This window comes from Phyllobates terribilis, unplaced genomic scaffold (genome assembly GCF_046119375.1).
Source record: "Phyllobates terribilis strain yellow unplaced genomic scaffold, ASM4611937v1 Scaffold_3__8_contigs__length_932513732, whole genome shotgun sequence".
Classification (NCBI taxonomy): domain Eukaryota; kingdom Metazoa; phylum Chordata; class Amphibia; order Anura; family Dendrobatidae; genus Phyllobates; species Phyllobates terribilis.
Genome location: NW_027362763.1, coordinates 265,749,529 through 265,771,628, shown reverse-complemented (window position 1 = coordinate 265,771,628; position 22,100 = coordinate 265,749,529). Strand labels below are relative to the sequence as shown.

The 22,100-nt window shown below is 42.7% G+C and overlaps 1 protein-coding gene across 1 annotated transcript in view; it reads right to left on the bottom strand.

The window, feature by feature from the left end:
- The window catches only part of RSRC1 (arginine and serine rich coiled-coil 1), a 350,138-nt gene that overhangs the window by 327,476 nt on the left and 562 nt on the right, over window positions 1–22,100 (bottom strand). The window contains exons 2-3 of the mRNA XM_073674789.1: window positions 8,640–8,828; window positions 6,630–6,737 (exon numbers count right to left, since the gene is read on the bottom strand). Of these exons, the coding sequence (XP_073530890.1) occupies window positions 6,630–6,737; window positions 8,640–8,821 (290 nt within the window). The 5' untranslated portion in view covers window positions 8,822–8,828. The remainder of the gene's footprint in view (window positions 1–6,629; window positions 6,738–8,639; window positions 8,829–22,100) is intronic.

The window sequence follows — 22,100 nt, the reverse complement described above, 5'->3', positions numbered from 1 at the left end:
AACAAAACAAACACTGAAGCAAAAACACAGTGTGTGCCACATCAATAATGGAACATAACCTCCCTCCGAGTGTTCAGTCTCCCGGGATGGCAAGTTCCGAGAAAATACATCCAGAATGCCTCCCTGTTTAGTAGACGCCTCCTCTGATCTCCTCTTCTCATGAGCTCTTTATCCGTTCAATGCCCAAGACTCTGAGTGATGAGGTACGTCTCTGATGATACCTGAACGCTTCACTGAAAGTACAGCTACTTGGAGAAAATAAACTTATTTTCTCCTGGGAGCCGCTGGCTTTCAGTCATGGGGCTGTCCACTGAGCAGCTAAAATCATCGCTCACTATACTGTGAGCAGCGACTGTAAGCCAGCCACAGAAATTTGATTGACAGACGTCTCTGCAGCGCATCTGTGCACAATGTGCTGTCAAAGTACCTAGGTGTACTTACAGCTGTCGTTCACAGTATAGCCAGCGCTGATTGTAGCAGCTCCATGTACACCTCTATGCCTGAAAGCCAGCGACTCCAGAGAGGAAATAAGGTCATTCTTTCCCAGAAGCCGCACTTTCAGTAAGGCGGCCGACAGAATTGCCACATGCAGATCAACCCTGTGAAATCGTTTTGGTGGGATTATATGTGAAAAGAATGTAGGAATGAATTGGGCAGCAGTTATATACAGTAGTTATACCCTTTATACAGCAGTATTTATATGAACATTGTTTGGTAGTATTTGACTATTTATCTGGATATAAAATAAAACTTTGTTTCAATGCTGTTTGCATTGGGCAGTTGAGCAAGTGGAGATCTACTACAAGTTTTGAGTTCTATGATCCACATAAACCTAGACCCACTCTGACCCAAAACTTAAAAATCCCATCAGTATTTCTAATGACTGAAATACAATTGGTATTATTGAAGATTTTGGTAAAAAAATTGCAAATAATGTCAACAGTGGAAGACTGTGTGCCTTCATAGATCAGCTAGAGCTACCAGTGATGATCCAACCACTGAGAATTGTGTGTTAGTTGTACTAATCTGTAGGTACATTCACTTCATTGTCTCTAATATATAGCCTAGGAAGAGGTAATATCAAGGTCCTGAGGAATATTTCCCCCACCTACTAAGATGACAGTAGTACCACCTGGGACTTTTCATGTCTTCGTATAGACCACAGTATAAACAGGGAAACGAATTTGGCTTTTTGACAATAATTACCAACAAAAAAAACTATCAAAGTAGAAACAAATCTTTACAAAGTGATTGACATACTTTACAATTCTAAAACACGAAATAACCAGATTAATAACGTCGCACACCCTTTGTCAGTCATCAACAGAAGAACCTTTGGCAGCAATTATAGTTTTCAAGCCAAAAGAGATAAACAATACATCTACTAAATGCCAATGAGGGGTGAATTCAGTAGGTGGACGAAGCATCTTCTGTGCAGCCCCCCGAACACGAGATGATAGGTGTCATCCAGTTCACTATGACAGGAGAATTTTTGCAAGTCAGCCCCTCGTCTCCAATTAGCATTACTGAGTAATGAGCATAGATATGATAGACACCCTCGTATACAGTATACAGTTAGGTCCATATATATTTGGACAGAGACAACATTTTTCTAATTTTGGTTCTAGACATTACCACAATGAATTTTAAGCAAAACAATTCAGATGCAGTTGAAGTTCAGACTTTCAGCTTTCATTTGAGGGTATCCACATTAAAATTGGATGAAGGGTTTAGGAGTTTCAGCTCCTTAACATGTGCCACCCTGTTTTTAAAAGGGACCAAAAGAAATTGGACAATTGACTCCAAGGCTATTTCATGGACAGGTGTGGGCAATCCCTTCGTTATGTCATTCTCAATTAAGCAGATAAAAGGCCTGGAGTTGATTTGAGGTATGGTGCTTGCATTTGGAAGGTTTTGCTGTGAAGTAAACATGCGGTCAAAGGAGCTCTCCATGCAGGTGAAGCAAGCCATCCTTAAGCTGCAAAAACAGAAAAAACCCATCCGACTTTGGTCATGACACAAGTCAAGTGGGCCACTGTAACATTGCAGAGTGATACAAGTCAAGGAGGTTGAACTGCGACACAGAGGTTACCGTGAGAAGCAAGCTGCAAAAACTCCTACTGAGCTGGTTTTTTTTTTGTAACTATCTCATCACTTTACTTTTTGGATCAAAAGGCAACATCATGGATTTGTTTTACGCTACTATGTAGCAGCCACAACTAGCAAACTTTGGCTGTGACTTGTATTGCACCCAAAGTATCCGTTAAGCCCCAGCCTTACACCGCTTTTATGGCAGAAATGATGATGAGTTTGCTGGCCGCTCTCAGCCATGACATCCTTGTGAAGCCCCGCACAGTTTTCAAAAAGTTGCCAAAGTTGGATGGGACTTGCAGAAAGACGCCAATAAGCAGCAACATTTTTGTGCAACTGCAATTTGCACAAAAAATTGGTTACATTTCAGATCACTTTATTTCAGACTTCCAGAGAAAACTGATGCCAAATTTTCTTTGTGGATAGGTCGTGACCGCATAGTTACAGAGGAGTATGGCTATTCCCCCTTTTCCCCTGTTACAACCCCTGGCAAAAATTATGGAATCACCGGGCTCAGAGGATGTTCATTCAGTTGTTTAATGTTGTTGAAAAAAAGCAGATCACAGACATGGCACAAAACTAAAGTCATTTCAAATGGCAACTTTAGGGCTTTAAGAAACCCGAAAATAAATCAAGATTAAACATGTGGTACTCAGTAAGGGTAATTTATTTCAGACCAAGCAGAGGGAAAAAATTATGGAATCACTCAATTCTGAGGAAAAAAATATGGAATCACCCTGTAAATTTTCATTTCCAAAACTAGCACCTGCATCAAATTAGATCTGCTTGTTAGTCTGCATCTAAAAAGGAGTGATCATACCTTGGAGAGCTGTTGCACCAAGTGGACTGACATGAATCATTGCTCCAAAACGAGAGATTATTATTATAGCGCCATTTATTCCATGGCGCTTTACATGTGATAGGGATATACATAGCAAAAACATTTACATAATCTTAACAAAACAAGTCAGCGACTGGTACAGGAGGAGCAAGGACCCTGCCCGCGAGGGCTCACATTCTACAAGGGATGGGTGAGGATACAGTAGGTGGGGGTAGAGGAGGTCATGCAGTAATGTGGTGGAGCGGTGGTCACTGCAGGTTGTAGGCTTGTTGGAAGAGGTAGGTCTTCAGGTTTCTTTTGAAGGCTTCCATGGTAGGCGAGAGTCTGATGTGTTGGGGTACGGAGTTGCAGAGTAGGGGGGATGCACGGGAGAAATCTTGTATGCGATTGTGGGAAGAGGAGATAAGAGGGGAGGAGAGAAGGAGATCTTGTGAGGATCGGAGGTTGCATGCAGGTAAGTACCAGGAGACTAGGTCACAGATGTATGGAGGAGACAGGTTGTGGATGGCTTCGTATGCCATGGTTAGGGTTTTGAACTGGAGTCTCTGGGCAATGGGGAGCCAGTGAAGGGATTGACAGAGGGGGGAGGCCGGGGAATAGCGGGGAGACAGGTGGATTAGTCGAGCAGCAGAGTTTAGGATAGATTGGAGGGGAGCAAGAGTGTTGGAAGGGAGGCCAGAGAGCAGGAGGTTGCAGTAGTCGAGGCGGGAGATGATGAGGGCATGCACTAGTGTTTTTGCAGAGTCTTTGCTGAGGAATGCACGGATCCGGGAGATATTTTTGAGTTGGAGTCGGCAGGAAGTGGAATGGGCTTGGATATGTGGTTTGAAGGAGAGATCAGAGTCCAGGGTTACCCCAAGGCAGCGAGCTTGTGGGACTGGGGAGAATGAACAGCATTTGACGTTGATGGATAGGTCAGATGGGGGATATGAAGGAGAGGGTGGAAAGATGATGAACTCTGTTTTATCCATGTCAATTGAAACAAAGGAGAGGATTATCAAACTCTTAAAATAAGGTAAATCATCATGCAATGTTGCAAAAGATGTTGGTTGTTCACATTCAGCTGTGTCTAAAATCTGGACCAAATACAAACAACAATGTAAGGTTGTTAAAGGCAAACATACTGGTAGACCAAGGAAGACATCAAAGTGTCAACACCGGAAACTTAAAGCAATATGTCTCCAAAACAGGAAATGCACAACAAAACAAATTAGGAACGAATGGGAGGAAACTGGAGTCAATGTCTGTGACCGAACTGTAAGAAACCGCCTAAAGGAAATGGGATTTACATACAGAAAAGCTAAACATAAGCCATCATTGACACCTAAACAGAAAAAAAACAAGGTTACAATGGGCTAAGGAAAAGCAATCGTGGACTGTGGATGACTGGATGAAAGTCATATTCAACGATGAATCGCGAATCTGCATTGGGCAAGGTGATGATGCTGGAACTTTTGTTGGGTGCCGTTCCAATGAGATTTATAAAGATGACGGCATGAAGAGAACATGCAAATTTCCACAGTCATTGATGATATGGGGCTGTATGTCAGGTAAAGGCACTGGGGAGATGGCTGTCATTACATCTTCAATAAATGCCCAAGTTTACATTGATATTTTGGACAGTTTTCTTATTCCATCAATTGAAAGGATGTTTGGGGATAATGACATCATTTTTCAAGATGATAATGCATCTTGCCATAGAGCAAAAACTGTGAAAACATTCCTTGAAAGAAGACACATAAGGTCAATGGCATGGCCTGCAAATAGTCCGGATCTCAATCCAATTGAAAATCTTTGGTGGAAGTTGAAGAAAATGGTCCATGACAAGGCTCCAACCTGCAAAGTTGATCTGGCAACAGCAATCAGAGAAAGTTGGAGCCAGATTGATGAAGAGTACTGTTTGTCACTCATTAAGTCCATGCCTCAGAGACTGCAAGCTGGTATTAAAGCCAGAGGTGGTGCAACAAAATACTAGTGATGTATTGGAGTGTTCTTTTGTGTGTTTGTTTTTCATGATTCCATAAATTTTCCTCAGAATTGAGTGATTCCATAATTTTTTCCCTCTGCTTGGTTTGAAAAAAATTACCCTTACTGAGTACCACATTTTTAATCTTGTTTTCTTTTAGTGTTTCTTAAAGCCCTAAAGTTGCCATTTGAAATGACTTTAGTTTTGTGCCATGTCTGTGATCTGCTTTTTTCCAACAACATTAAACAACTGAATGAACATCCTCCGAGCCCGGTGATCCCATAATTTTTGCCAGGGGTTGTACTATAAAGCGACACAAGCAGCCTACATAAGGAGGGACATTTTTGAAGTGACATACGTGGTTGAATTTCTTAATAGACTAGCCCAAACACTACTACAGTGCCTGTTTATAAGTCATTTATCCTGGCTCACATTTAATTAAAGTTCTTTTGCAAACTGGAAATATTGCAGCATAAAGCTTTAAGGGCTGGCTGCAGTGAAACGTCTCCACAACGTGATACTACAGCAAAGAAGCAATAAGGGGATTTTTTTATTTTGGGTGATGGACAGTGATTGCAATTAAAGCAAAAAACACCTTTCCGGTTGAGTTCAGTCTACCATAGTTGCGAAAGTATTACAATATCGTAATGTGACTGCAGTTGATTCAAGGCTGGCCTCTCTCTCTCACTTCTGCAGCGGTCATTGGAACATGTATATTAACCCCTTCATGACTAGGCAATTTTTAGTTTTTTGCACATTCATTTTTTCCTCCCCCTCTTTCCAAGAGCCATAACTTTTTATTATTTTTCTGTTGACACAGCTACTTAAGGGTTTATTTGTTTGCGGGATGAGTTGTAGTTTTCAATTACACCATTCATTTTACCATACAATGTACTGAAAAACTGAAAAGAGTCCAAATGTGACTTAAAGTAAAAAAAAAAAAAGAAAATTAAGCCATTGTTCTTAGCATTTTGCTTTGACAGCTTCCATTGTAAAAATACCTGGGAATATGATTCTCCAGGCCAGTATGATTACAGCAATACCAAACTCGTATAGCTTGACCCCTTCACGACATATGACGTATATTTACATCATATGTCGTGTCCCTGCCTTTGACGCAGGCTCACACGCTGAGCCCGCATCTTTACCAGCACATGACAGCTGATTTAATCAGCCATCATGTGCCTTTATCAGCAGCGGGTGGAGTAGAGCTCCACCCGCAGCTGTTAACCTGTTAAATCCCGTGGTAATCTCTGACAGTAGGATTTAACACGCGCAGACATTAGGGCGCATCATTCCATGCTCCCAGGAAAAAATGAAAACGAAAAAAAAAAAAGGAAAATGGCCCGGGGTAAAGGGGTTAAAACAAGACAAAAATGGAAATTTGTTAAAAAAAAATAAGTAAATACAATTGGTTTGTGTGACTATCTTCTAAGACTGGTAACTTTTTTAATTTTTCTTGCAGGACTATACACTATATTTCACTAAATAGAAACTGTACAAGTTGTCAGACACACTTACCATTTTTGTACGTCAGAAATTTAGTTTACTTGATCGGATTGACCACACATGTATGCGTCTAACAATCTTATGGTATATCCAGTGAGTATAAAAATGTATTTCTGAAGTTATGAGAAATGTTGGTACACATTGTCATTTACTTATCAAATATCCAAATGCGCGATTTCATACTTTAGGTAAAATACAGTGAAATACACAAGTGAAGAATACCTTGATGTTCTGGACCTGTGGCCTTTACGTGACTTAACTCTAGACCTGCTGGAGCTGCGTTTCCTTCTTGAATTGTACGACGACTCGCTGCTAGAACGGTGCCTGCGTCTAAAAACAAGTATTAGTGAGTTATCCTGGCAAGATGAATAAAAACTAAGCCATTACCAAGCATATAAAACCTACTACACCATGTTAGGGCCATGGGAAGAAGTCTAGAAACATAAACCTAGAGTTCATCAAAACTGATGTTGAATAGGAGCCGAGCCACAGCTCTCACTGAGGACCACTACAAAGTGAACAGAGCTGTGCTGTGCTAGTTCTCTTCTCCATTTACATTCGGCCAGACCCGAAAACAGCTCATCAGTGGAGGGGTGGAGGGGTGGGGGGGTGCCCAGTATCTGACCCCACTAATGTAATATTGATGACTAGTGTTGAGCGAGTAAGTTTCATTAACCTTTTCGGCGAGCACGCTAGGGTGCTTGATGAGTATTTTGGCGTGCTCGGCATTTCTTTTACTGTCGCCGCGCCTGCAAGTGTCACGGCTGTCAGACAGCTGTGACACAGGCAGAGATTGACTGTCGAACAGTCAATCTCTGCATGTGTCACTGCTCAATCTCTGCATGTGTCACAGCTGTCTGACAGCCGTGACACTTGCAGGCGCGGCGACAGTAAAAGAAATGCCGAGCACCTGAGCGTGCTCGCCGAAAGGGTTAATGAAACCTACCTCGCTCAACACTACTGATGACCTATCCAAAGGATAGAGGTGATCCCTTTTAAGATTGTGTTCATCAATAAGAATCAAAAGCAATACTAACCCCTTAGTGACCGCCAATACGTCTTTTTACTGACCTGCGATATAAGAGACTAGCATCCCCCGACAGGTGACAATCCTGTAGCTGTCAGCTGTACACTATAGCTGACAACTTGCTGCATCAGCCTTGATCAGTGTTGGCACAGACCATGGCCATTTAACTCCTTAGATGCTGCGGTCAATAGTGACGACAGAATCTAAATAGTTAACAGAGTGTGGGGGCTCCCTCTTTAACACCATCGGCAGCCTAAGATCTTGATTGTGTGGTCCTGATAGCTAACATGGCAGTTCATGGCCTTTGATTCTGCCGGCTAGTATGGCCTGTTCAGAAGTTATCAAAATTTAGGAGGTAAAAATAAACTTTTTCATTCTGGTCATGAAAATTTGCATTGATTCCTGAAAAGCACCTGAAGGGTTAATGAACTACTTGGAAGCAATTTTAAATAAGTTGAGGGGTGCAGTTTTTAAAATTGTAACACTTTTAGGTGGTTTACAATATATAGGACCCTCAAAGTCACTTCAAAACTAACAGGTCACTATAAAAATAAGTTTTGTAAATTTCCTTGAAAAAATGAAAAATTACTGCTACATTTTTAAACCTTCTAAAATGTTAACAAAATAAAACAACATTTTACAAATGGTGCTGATGTAAAGAAGACATGAGGGAACGGTTATTAATTTATGTTTTTATGTGGTATGACTGTCGGGATTAAAGGGATAGTCATTCAAAGTATTGCACATTTTTAAAAAATTGACATATTTCTGATATTTTTATAAATAAACTCAAAACATATCAATCTAAATTTAACGTTCTTATAAAGTATAATGTGTCAGGAAAAAACAAATCTTAAGATCAATGGGATTTGTTGCCATGTTCTAGAGATATTACCACATAAATTGACACGTCAGATTTCAAAAAAATTGGTCCGGTCACTAAGGAGCTAATGATTGGAATTTTAGCAAAATATCCTTAACCTCAGGGTGTCTTCATAGGCAACATTCACTTTTGCATAAATATCAAAGCAAATAGTCTGTCAAAATTTGGGACAGGATGCCATTGTCTACCGTTTGTTAACTTCTTGTTTTACATAACTCTTGTCCATATAGGCTGCTTTTGGACATGAAAGGGTCACAGAAGCCTAAGCATATACTTCATGGGACCTAGCTTAACATAATTATATTATGAAGTAAGCACTAACCTTTTGTCGTAAGAGTGTGAACTGGAGTATGCTTCTCGTGAGCGAGACCTGGATCTCCTTCCCGATTTCTTATGACTGCGTGTTCGGCCATCTGATGAGCTACTGGTGGAGGAGCGCCTGCGATGCTTCTTCTTTTTGCGGGTCCTAGTATCCTCCTCGGAGTCTGAAGAGTGCCGACCCATTATGGAACTTCAGGGAAGAAAACAAAGGCACAAGTTAAACTTTTGCATTGACAATTTATATAGAAACAGGATGATACTTAACATATTCACATGGATCTAAAACACTACAATTAAAGGTTGTTGTCTTGGGTCTCATTTCTGTACATTGTTGCAAAATGGCTGCAGTGTTTATATGACAGTAACATATGAAATACCAAAAGATCCAATAAACAGTCACCCAATTCCTAATCCTATTCATAGTAGCCACCAATAGTAAAATATTACATAAAAGAGCAGAAGTGAAGGGGCCCTTTTTTTCTGCAAAGGTCCTCTAAGTAGCTGCTACTTAAAGAGGGCATATCACATTCTGGAAAACTTTAAGAAGTAACCAAAACATAGCCAGTTCCCAATTATTTATAATTCGGAAAATAAAATAAAAAATTCTAATTATATAAAAGACGTCGCTGTTAAAAGAGAGGGAGGCTGAAGTTGGCTGAAAGTCAGGCTCTCTACTGTATCACCATCTTGACAGTTGTGTGAGACTTCCTGCTCCTGAGTCAGCAACTACTTCATTTTCTAGTAGATTAACCCTATAAAAGCAGCCATGTCCTCTTTGGCAGATTATCGTTTTAGAAATGCTGTACCTTCCTCCTGTATCTGGGATGCATAATATACAGAGACATCATGATACATGGCTGATAAGTAACACTATTTTGTATAAAGATCAGCCTCCCGACGCCAAAAATAAGGAAGAATTTTGCTGTGTTTTGCCGACTGGTTGCCCCTTTGGGATGCATTGGGTGAGCTTGTGAGAAGAATTGGTCGAATTCTCCATCCCAAAGCGTGACCTGATCTGAACACAAGGCTTCATGCATCGTTTAGGCACTGTACAGAATCAGGTCAAATGAAAGGAAAACCTGCTTCCCTGTAATAATGAGGGAAACCATCTGATTGTTTTTTTGTTTTTTGTTTTATTTAAACCCCGAATTTAATGTCATCTTTTGTGGGTCTTTTTTTGCTTTCTCAAATTTGACAGACCATTTTTTTCTTTTAGAGAATTCAAAGGAAAATGCATAAAAAGAGCCATGCAACATCTTGATAAGAGACCAAAAACAATAAAAATGCACAAACTTAATGAAAAAAAAAAAAAAACACTCACAAAACCCGATTTTTGTGCTGCATATCATGATTTCCTATTTGCTGCCAGCTAACATCCAGTCGCAGTATTTTTTTGGCAGCAAAAAAAGTGATAACCATCTCAGAAAGACAGCCGCAAAAAAACTTAGTGAATTGTTTGACATCGTAACCTTGGATTATTCAGTTTTAGAAACCACCAAACCGCAGTGGTTCATGCTGGATGATTAATCTGGTGCATTTTTAGACTGTCTAGTCTGAATTTATATCACCCATTAGTTGGCTTACTTTTGGACCACTTTTAACACAAAAAAAAACAACAGAAGAATAACTTTACGCCATGTTCACACAAAGTGTAAATGACAATTTATTTTCTTTTCTGCTACGTTTTCTTTGTGCAGAAAATCTTCTACACGTAACTGTGCAAGTAAAGTGAATATGAATTCATGAACACTCATGCTCACTGTGTTTAAGCCTTTACCACCAGAGCCTGTTTTCGCCTTCGTGACCAGGCCAATTTTTTTTAATTCTGATCACTGTCACTTTATGAGGTAATAGCTAGGGAATGTTTCAACTGATCACACTGATTCGGAGATTGTTTTTTCGTGACATATTGTACGATACAACTTGCGTTTATTTCTGAATATATCGGAAATTTGGTGAAAATTTTGAAAATTTCGCAATATTCAAACTTTTAATTTTTATGCCCTTAAACCAGAGAGTTATGTCACACAAAATAGTTAATAAATAACATTTCCCACATGTCTACTTTACATCAGCACAATTTTTGAAACATTTTTTTGTTAGCAAGTTAGAAGGGTTAAACGTTATTATTATTATTATTATTATAGCACCATTTATTCCATGGCGCTTTACATGTGAAAAAGGGATATACATAGCAAAAACAATTGCAATAATCTTGAACAAAACGAGTCAGCGACTGGTACAGGATGAGCGAGGACCCTGCCCGCGAGGGCTCACAATCTACAAAGGATGGGTGAGGATACAGTAGTTGAGAGTAGAGTTAGCCATGTAGCGGTATGGTGGAGCGAGGGTTACTGCAGGTTGTAGGCTTGTCGGAAGAGGTAGGTCTTCAGGTTCCGTTTGAAGGTTTCCACAGTAGGAGAGAGTCTGATGTGTTGGGGTAGAGTAGGGGGGATGCACGGGAGAAATCTTGTATGCGATTGTGGGAAGAGGAGATAAGAGGGGAGTAGAGAAGGAGATCTTGTGAGGATCGGAGGTTGCGTGCGGGTATGTATCGGGAGACAGGTTGTGGATGGCTTTGTATACCAGGGTTAGGGACTTGAACTGGAGTCTCTGGGCAATGGGGAGCCAGTGAATAGATTGACAGAGGGGAGAGGCCGGGGAATAGCGGGGGTACAGGTGGATTAATCAGACAGCAGAATTTGGAAAAGATTGGAGGGGCGCGAGAGTGTTAGAAGGGAGGTCACAGAGCAGGAGGTTGCAGCAGGAGATGATGAGGGCCTGCACTAGTGTTTTTTTGCAGTCTCTGCTGAGGGATCCGGGAGATATTTTTGAGTTGGAGTAGGCAGGAAGTGGAAAGGGTTTGGATATGTGGTTTGAAGGAGAGATCAGAGTCCAGGGTTACCCTGAGGCAGCGAGCTTGTGGGACTGGGGAGAATGGACAGCCATTGATTTTGGTGGATAGGTCAGATGGGGGGGTAAGTGAGATGGGGGTAAGACGATGAATTCAGTTTAATCCATGTTAAGTTTTATAAATCTAGCAGAGAAGAAGGATGAAATAGCGTACAGACATTGTGGGAATCTGGTTAGTAATGAGGTGATATCGGGTCCAGAGAGGTAGATCTGTGTGTCATCAGCATAGAGGTGATACTGAAAGCCGTGAGACTCTATATGAGCTGTCCCAGGCCAAAAGGTGTAGATGGAGAAGAGCAGGGGCCCTAGAACTAAGCCTTGGGGGACACAGATAGATAGGGGGCAAGATGAGGCGGTGGTGAGGGGGAGACACAATGTCTGGTCTGTTAGGTATGAGGAGATCCAAGATAATGCCAAGTCCGTGATACCAAGAGATGAGAGAGTCTGTAGTAAGAGGGAATGGTCCACCGTGTCAAAGGCAGATGACATGTCTCTATGAGCTGTACCAGGCCAAAGGTGTAAATGGAGAAGAGAAGGGGCCCTAGGACTGAACCTTAGGCGACAGATAGGGGGTGAAATGAGGAGGTGGTGGGTGAGAGGGAGACACTGAATGTGCAGTTAGGTATGAGGAGATTCAAGGTATGGCCAAGTTTGTGATGCCAAGAGATGAGAGAGTCTGTAGTAAGAGGGAATGGTCCACTATGTCAAAGGCAGATGACAGGTCCAGGAGTAGGAGGACAGAGTAGTGTTGCCAGGATTTGGCAGTTAGTAGGTCATTGGTGACTTTAGTCGGTGTCATTTTCAGTAGAGTGATGCAGTCGGAAGCCAGATTGTAAGCGGTCGAAGAGGGAGCAGGAGGAGAGGTGGGAGGACAGTTCAAGGTGGACATGTTGTTCTAGTAGTTTTGAGGCATAAGTTGATCAGCAATTTCTCATTTTTACAATAAAATTCACAAAACCATATTTTTATTTTATGGACAACATCACATGTGAAGTGACTTTGAGGGGCCTATATGACAGAAAGTACCCAAAAGTGACACCATTCTAAAAACTGGACCCCTCAAGTGCAAGTTTATTAACCCTTCAGGTGTTCTGCATGAATTAATGGAATGTGGAAGAAAAAAATAAAGTTTTACCTTTTCCCACAAAAATGTTACTATAGCCCCAAAATTTTTCATTTTCACCAGGGTTACAGGAGAAAATGCACCATAAAATATCCGGTGCGATTTCTCCTGAGTAAGACATTACCCCATATGTGGTGGAAAACTACTGTTTGGGCACAAGGCAGGGCTCAGAAGGGAAGGAGCACTGTTTGCGCTTTGGAATGTGAAATTGGCTGGAATCGACAGCAGACGCCATGCCGCGTTTGGAGTGCCCTTAATGTGCCTAAACAGTGGAAACCCCCCACAAGTGACCCCATTTTGGAAACTAGACCCCTCAAGGAACTTATCTAGATGTGTGGTGAGCACAAAAATATGTTACTTTAGCCACAAATTTTTTATTTTCACAAAAGTAGCAAGAAAATGTAAACCACGAAATTTGTTGTGCAATTTCTCCTGAGTACGCCCAAACCCCATATGTGGGGTAAAACTACTGCTTGGGCACCTGGCAGGGCTCAGAAGGGAAGGTGCACCATTTGACTTCTAGAATGCAAAATTGTCTGGAACTGATAGCGGACACCATGTCGAGTTTGGGGAGCCCCTGAGGTGCCTAAAGGGTAGAAACTCCCCATTTTTAAACCTAGACCCCTCAAGGAATTTATCTAGATGTGTGGTGAGCACCTTGAACCCTCGGGGGCGTTACAGAATTTTATTATGCTAAGCCGTGAAAATTAAAAAACACATTTTTCCCCAAAAAAATATTATTTCAGCCCCAAATTATTCATTTTCACAAGGGTAACAGGAGAAAATGCACCATAAAATTTGTTGTGCCTTTGATCCCGAGTAGGCCCAAATCCCATATGTGGTGGAAAACTACTGCTTGGGCACCTGGCAGGGCTCGGAAGGGAAGGAGCGCCATTTGACTTTTGGAAAGCATAACTGGCTGGAATCGATAGAGGAAGCCATGTCACGTTTGGGAAGCCCCTGAGGTGCCTAAACAGTGGAAACACCTCATAAGTGACACCATTTTGGAACTTATCTAGATGTGCAATTTCTCCTGCGTACAACGATACCCCAAATGTGGTGGAAAATTACTGCTTCGGCGCATGGCAGAGCTCGGAAGGGAAGAAGTGCTATTTTGGCTGGAATAGGTTACGGACACCATGTCACATTTTAAGAGGCCCTGACACGCCAAAGCAGCAGAAACCCCCACAAGTGACCCCATTTCGTAAACTAAACCTCTCAAGAAATTTATCTAGGGGAGTAGTGAGTATTTTTAACCCACGGGCGACTCACAAACTTGTATAACATTGGGCTGAGTAAATGAAATATTACTATTTTTCCACTAAAATGTTGCTTTGACCTTAAGTTTGCAATTTTCAAAAGGGGTAACAGGAGAAAACGAACAGCACAATTTGTTACACAATTTCTCCTGAGTACTCCGATACCCCATAAGTGGTTGAAAACTACTTTTGAGGCAAAGCGCAAAGCTCAGAAGGGAAGGAGCGCCATATTATAGTGCAGATTTTGCTGTTATGGTTTGCAGGTGCCATGTCACATTGGCAGAGCCACTGAGGTCCCAGAACAGCAGAACACCCCCCATAAGTGACCCCATATTAAAAACTACACCTCTTAATGAATTCATCTAGGGGTGCAGTGATAATATTGACACCACATGTGACTCACATAATTTTATACCATTGGGCGGTGAAGAAAAAATAATTTTTATAACAAAAAAATTGTTTTAGCCCCAGATTTTACATTTTAACAATGAGCAATGGGTAAAAACTGTGCCAAATTGTGTAACAATTTCTGCTGAATGTGGCAATACCTCATACGTGGCTGTACAGTACCGCATAGCCACACAGCGAGGCTCGGGAGGGAGGGAGCGCTATTTGACTCTTGGGAGAACAAATTATTGTAGAATAGTTTGCGGTCTCCATATACAGAGCCCCTAAGTGCTAGAAGAGCAGAACCCCCCCTCAAGTGACCCCGTTTTGGAAATAATATCCCTCTGAGAACTTATCTACAGGTGCAGTGACGATTTTTACTCCATGGGTGTTTTCCAGAAACAAGCAGTAGTGGATTTTGCTGAGTGAAAATTGCAAATAGCCAGTGTAGTGACCAGTACGTTATGCCCAGCTCAAGCTTCTGGAGACATGCCCCCATAAATCTGGCGGGCTCTCATCGCTACAGAAATGCCAAACATGTTGATGACAACTGCGGTTTAGGCACACTGTGGAGCTTAGAAGAGAGGGGGGTATTTGGATTTGGGAGCGCAGAATTAGTTGACTTTCTTTTGAGGGGGGGGGGGTGAGGAGCCATAGCGTTTTTACTCTATAGGTTTCTATGGGGAGCCTGAAAAAAACGCATGTAACAAATTCCAGTTCCATTTTTAAAGGGAAGTTGTCAGCTGATTCATGCTGCCCAAACCATTGGGCAATATGAATCAGCTCTCAGCTGCACGATTTTAGCTAGGTATTTATTTTCCTCTGAAATACTTGGGCATTTCTGAGAACATATAAATATAACCTATAAACAATGAATGAACCTTGCAGTAAGTAAATAAATAATAGTAACATACTCTCTGACTAGCTATCACCCCATATCACTACTCCCCTATGCCTCAAAACTACTGGAACAATGCGTCCATTCTGAACTGTCCTCTCACCGCTCCTCCTGCTCCCTCTTCGACTGCCTACAATCTGGTTTCCGACCGCACCATTCCACTGAAACTGCCCTGACTAAAGTCAACAACGACCTACTAACTGCCAAATCCCAGAAACACTACTCTGTCCTCTTCCTCCTGGACCTGTCATCTGCCTTCGACACAGTGGACCATTCCTTCTTACTACAGACTCTCATCTCTTGGTATCATGGACTTGGCCCTATCTTGGATCTCCTCATACCTAACAGACCGGACATTCAGTGTCTCCCACTCACATACCACCTCCTCATCTCACCCCCTATCTGTCGGTGTCCTCCAAGGTTTAGTTCTAGGACCCCTGCTCTTCTCCATCTACACCTTTGGCCTGGGACAGCTCATAGAGTCTCATGGCTTTCAGTATCACCTCTATGCTGATGACACATAGATCTATCTCTGTGGACCTGATATCAACTCCTTACTAACCAGAATCCCACAATGTCTGTCCGCTATTTCATCCTTCTTCTCTGACAGATTTCTAAAACTTAACATGGATAAAACCGAATTCATCATCTTTCCATCTCACTTAACCCCCCATCTGACCTATCCATCATAGTCAATGGCTGCCCACACTCCCCAGTCCCACAAGCTCACTGCCTCGGTGTAACACTTGACTCTGAACTCTCCTTCAAACCACATATTCAAGCCCTTTCTACTTCCTGCTGACTCCAACTCAAAAATATCTCCCAGATAATAATAATAATAATAGTTTATTTTTATAGCGCCAACATATTCCGCAGCACTTTACAAATTTTAGGGGGGACTTATACAGACAATACAGAATAAGCATATCTCATATCGAACGGAGTGAGGGCCCTGCTCGCGAGCTTACAGTCTATGAGGAAGTGGGGGAGACACAAAAGGTAAAAATACATATATTGTATAATGCAGCCTTGATATACTGAATAGGATAAATAATAATACATGGACTGGTCGCCAGCCAGTATGTGTGCAGTCCTGACAGAGGCTTTTATGTGCATGGTTGGTTTGAACCCAAAGTTGAAGAAGATTTTAATATGGGGGAAAGCTGGGATGGACAGAGTATGTTTAGGTGATACGCCAGTCTAAAGAAATGTGTTTTTAGGGTTCGCTTGAAACTGTGGGTATTGGGAATTAATCGAACTGTCCTGGGTAGTGCATTCCAGAGAATTGGCGCAGCACGCGAGAAATCTTGGAGACGGGAGTGGGAAGTTCGGATTATGGAGGATTTTAGTTTCAAGTCATTTGCAGAACGGAGGGCACGTGTAGGGTGGTAGACTGAGACAAGGGAGGAGATGTAGGGGGGTACTGAAGCATGGAGCGCTTTGTGGGTAAGCGTGATAAGTTTAAAACAAACTCTATATTGGATGGGCAACCAATGCAATGACTGGCACAGGGAAGAGGCATCTGAGTAGCGGTTGGCGAGGAATATGATCCTGGCTGCTGCGTTCAGGACGGATTGGAGAGGGGAGAGTTTAGTAAGAGGGAGACCGATTAGTAGAGCGTTGCAATAGTCAAGACGAGAATGAATAAGAGCGACAGTAAGAGTTTTTGCCGAGTCAAAGGTGAGAAAAGTCCTGATTCTTGAGATGTTTTTGAGGTGTAGATGACATGAACGAGCGAGTGATTTGATGTGAGGAGTGAAAGAAAGATCTGAATCAAAAATGACCCCAAGACAGCGGGCTTGTAGCTGGGGAGTAATGGTTGAGCCACAAACGGAGATGGCAATATCGGGCACAGGTAGATTAATGGAGGGAGGAAAGACGAGTAGTTCAGTTTTTGACAGATTCAGTTTTAGGTAGAGGGAGGACATAATGTTAGACACAGCAGAAAGACAATCACTGGTCTTTTGTAGTAATGCAGGGGTGATGTCCGGAGCAGAGGTGTATAATTGGGTGTCATCAGCATAGAGATGGTACTGAAAACCGAATCTACTGATTGTTTGTCCAATAGGAGCGGTGTATAAGGAGAAAAGAAGGGGGCCTAGGACTGATCCTTGAGGAACCCCGACAGTAAGAGGAAGTAGGGAGGAGGAGGAGCCGGCGAAAGACACAGAGAAGGAGCGGTCAGAGAGATAAGAGGAGAACCAGGAGAGAACCGTGTCCTTGAGGCCAATAGTGCGGAGCATAGTGAGGAGGAGCTGATGATCCACAGTGTCGAATGCTGCAGAGAGATCCAGGAGAATCAGCAGGGAGTAGTGACCATTAGATTTAGCTGTTAGTAGATCATTAGAGACTTTAGTGAGGGCAGTTTCAGTAGAATGTAAAGAGCGGAAACCAGATTGTAAAGGGTCAAGAAGAGAGTTGTCTGAGAGATAGCGGATTAGACGGGAGTGGACCAGGCGTTCCAGGAGTTTAGAGATAAAGGGAAGATTGGAAACAGGTCTGTAGTTGGCCGTGCAGTTCTGGTCGAGGGATGGTTTTTTAAGTAATGGTTGTATGCTGGCGTGTTTAAAAGAAGAGGGAAAGATACCAGATGAGAGGGAAAGGTTGAAAATTTTAGTTAGGTGAGAGGTGACAGCTGGAGCAAGGGACTGAAGGAGATGTGAGGGAATAGGGTCGCTGGTGCAGGTGGTAGGGCGAGAAGATGCAAGGAGCCTGATCACTTCATCTTCCGTGACTGGTTCGAAGTCAGAAAATGAGCAAGATACAATGTGGCGGGGGGGAGCATGCATAACATTTGGGGATTGGGAGAAAATTTCCTGTCGGATATGGTCAATTTTTTCTTTGAAATAGTTAGCCAGATCGTCAGCGCTGAGGTCGGTGGTCGGGGCCTGTGTTGTTTGATTGAGGAGAGAATGAAACGTGTCAAAGAGTCGTTTAGGATTATTGGAAAGTGAGATGATGAGGTTGTTAAAGTAGGTTTGTTTGGAGAGGTGAAGGGCAGAGTTATATGTTTTCAGCATAAATTTATAGTGGAGGAAATCTTCGGGCAGATTTGATTTTCTCCACAGCCGTTCAGCGCACCTGGAGTACCTCTGGAGAAGACGTGTTTGAGGCGTGTGCCAGGGTTGTCGCCGTCTATGCCGAATTGTTCTTTGTGCAGGAGGTGCGGCTTCATCCAGGGCGCATAGCATTATTTTGTTATAATGCTTCAATGCAGAGTCGGGACATGAGAGGGAGGAGATTGGGGCCAATGATGATTGCAACCTTTTTATAAAATTTCTGGGTGTTAATGGCGCGTAAATTTCTATAAGTGTGGACGGTGGGAGTGTCTTGAGTAGAGTCACAATTCTTGACAGAGAATGAAAGAAGATTATGGTCAGAGAGTGGAAGGGGAGAGTTAGTAAAGTCATGTACTGAGCAAAGCCGGGAGAAGATCAGGTCCAATGTGTTCCCGTCCTCATGTGTAGGAGAATTAGCAAGCTGTGAAAGGCCGAAGGAGGAGGTTAATGATAAAAGATGCGTGGCAGATGGGGAAAGAGGATCGCCAATTGGGATGTTAAAGTCTCCCATGATTATCGTGGGGATGTCGCAGGATAGAAAATTTGTAAGCCAGGCAGCAAAGTGATCCAGGAATTGACGGGGGGGACCTGGGGGGCGATAGACAACCGCCACTCGCAAGGAGAAGGGCCGGTAGAGTCTGACTGTGTGGGCCTCAAAGGACGGGAAGATAAGGGAGGGTACAGGGGGGATAACCTGAAAAGTACATTTTGTTGAAAGAAGCAGACCAACACCTCCACCTGATCTGTTGTCAGGTCGCGGGGTATGAGAGAAATGTAGGCCACCATAGGAGAGAGCTGCAGCGGCGGTGGTGTCCGACTGCTGGATCCAGGTTTCAGTGAGAGCCAGAAGGTTGAGGGAATTAGAGAGGAAAAAGTCATGGATGTAAGAGAGTTTATTACAAGCTGAGCGTGCATTCCAAAGGGCACAGTTGAATGAGACAGAAGATATGCAGGGAATATTAATGAGATTAGCAGGGTTTCTGAATGCAACAGGGAAAGAGTTAGTGTTATTATTACTGGAGGGTCCTGGGTTGGGAGAAATATCACCTGCGACTAATAGAAGGAAGATACAGAGAGTGAGCAGATGATTGAGTGATTTGTGAGAGCGTTTCCTGCGTTGTATGGTGGGAATGAATGGATCTGCGTGGTATAACATTGTGAAGAGAGCATGACAACTGTACATAGGAGAAGAGAGGAGTGAGGGATTAATATGGATGAAGTGTGCCGCATTTGTGGGAGAACGGTGAATGTGGATGATTGTAGCAACCAGAAAATAAATGGCACAGATACAAATGGTGAATACTGTTTGCCAAAAAGATGACCTGTAAGCAAGTTTGTTGGTTTGTCTTGCATGTCTTACCTGTCTCCTGCCCTGTCCAACTGCCATTTTCTAACTGCCAGGGCACACATTCCTCAACCATGAATCTGCAAAAACACTAGTGCATGCCCTCATCATGTGCCTCCTTGACTACTGCAACCTCCTGCTCTGTGGCCTCCCCTCTAACACTCTTGCACCCCTCCAATCTATCCTAAACTCTGCTGACTGACTAATTCACCAGGCCCCCCTCTATTCCCCAGCCTCACCTCTCTGTCAACCCCTTCACTGTCTACCCATTACCCAGAGACTCCAATTCAAAACCCTAACCATGGTATACAAAGCCATCCACAACTTGTCTCCTCCATACATGTGTGACCTAGTCTCCAGGTACTTACCCGCACACAACCTCCGATCCTCACAAGATCTCCTTCTCTACTCCCCTCTTATCTCCTCTTCCCAAAATCGCATACAAGATTTCTCCCATGCATCCCCCCTACTCTGGAAATCTCTACCCCAACATATCAGACTCTCGCCTACCGTGGAAACCTTCAAAAGGAACCTGAAGACTCACCTCTTCTGTCAAGCCTACAACCTGCAGTAACCCTCGCTCCACCATACCGCTGGGCTACCAGCTCTACCCTCACCTAAAGTATCCTCACCCATCCCTTGTACACTGTGACCCCTCACGGGCAGGGTCCTCTCTCCTCCTGACTTGTATTGTTCAAAATTATTGTAGTTGTAATTGTTTTTGCTATGTATACCTCTTTCACATGTAAAGAGACATGGAATAAATGGCGCTATAATAATAAAAAATAATAGTAATACACGTAATTAACATAGTTGACTTTTTTTGATCAAAAGAGCGTAAAAGCCAACCCACCACAACAAGGTGTACCCAATCAGGATGGTCCATAACTCTGGTAACTCTCCATACTATGTGCCAGCAGGCTTCAAAGTAGGGGGGGGGGGGGGGGGGGCAGAGCAAGACCTGAGCCTATGTGTTTTCTTACTGCAGGGTATCTATTCATTTTTTTTTTATTATAGGTCAGATTTGTCTGTTGTTGATTTGTCTACAGTGTGAATGTGCACCTACATGTTACACTTGTACCAACAGGTATGCTGGCCTGGGTTTTCGGTTTTGCCTTAGTTCTTTGTGCATTTGGGAGTGTGAACTGTGTCTATTTAGTGGTCCACAGGCAGATTGGGACCCCAATGTTCATGAGACTAAAATTCACTGCAAGTTTCTGAATTCACGCAGTCATGAAGAATTTATTAGTACAACAGGTACATCACATGGATAAGACAGAATATTTCAGTGCTTCTGGTGACAATAAAAGGACGTTTGACGTTGTGACTGCCCAGCACCTATTCCACTCACCACACTACTTCTTAGACCGGTTTTGCAGCATTTTGATGAAGACTCGGGAGAATCAGAATATCAAACGTCCTTTTATTGTTGCCAGAAGCACTGAAATATTCTGTCTTATCCATGTGATGTACTTGTTGTACTAATAAATTCTTCATGACTGCATGAATTCAGAAGTTTGTTCTGATGGTCAAATAGTCTGACCTTGGATTTCAACCACCACAAGTCAACAATGACACCTTGGCCATATTCCTTATTGACACCTTATTTGCAGCAATATGCAGGCCACTAGCAGGTGGGTGAAGGAAACACATTTTTCCTTAAGAGGGCTTCCAATAAACCACATTTATCACCTTGCTACAGAATAGATGATAATGTGATTGCTTGGGGTCTCACTTCAAGGATTCCCACTGATTTCAAGAATGAGAGCCCCAAAATCACAAGTGTGAATGTCAGCGCTGCTGGGACATAGATTTCTGTGACAATGACACTGCAGTTTAACCTTGAAGTGAAGAAAAAATCTTGCGGTATCGACCGGGCACTGCCAGTAGATGTAAGATGTCCAGAGAGAAGATAAAAAAAGAAATTTTACTGAAACAACGTGTTTTGGAGTTGTTTCAGTTAACTTCTTCATCATGTACATTTAAACAGCATGCTACCTCTGACCTTTACCAATAAATGTAATATAAATACTTATTTCTAAATGTATCAGAGCTGACATTGTCTTTAAATGAACCTGATGGAGTTGGATCAACTCCGAAATGCGTTGTTTCAGTAAAATGTATTTTTGTAACCAGTCTCTGGACACCTTACATCCACTAACAGCGCAAGGTCTATGCCGCGAGCTTTTTTTTTTTTCCCCACTTAGAGGTATATGTTCAGTCCCGACACTTACGAGCCTTGGAACTAGTGGTCGGAGCTGCAGCCATTCATTGTGGATCCAGTGTTGTGCCTGTACCACACAGCCTAATTAGGTGAGCAGTGCACCATCATTCACCTGGTACCGAGCCACACGCGGGTCTACCGAGCCACACGCGGAGCACGTACCCTTTCTATTCATTAGATGACACTGCAGTGGCATAAGTGACAAGTGGGAAACTGTACATTTGAAGAATTATGTAATCACAGGACATGAATAT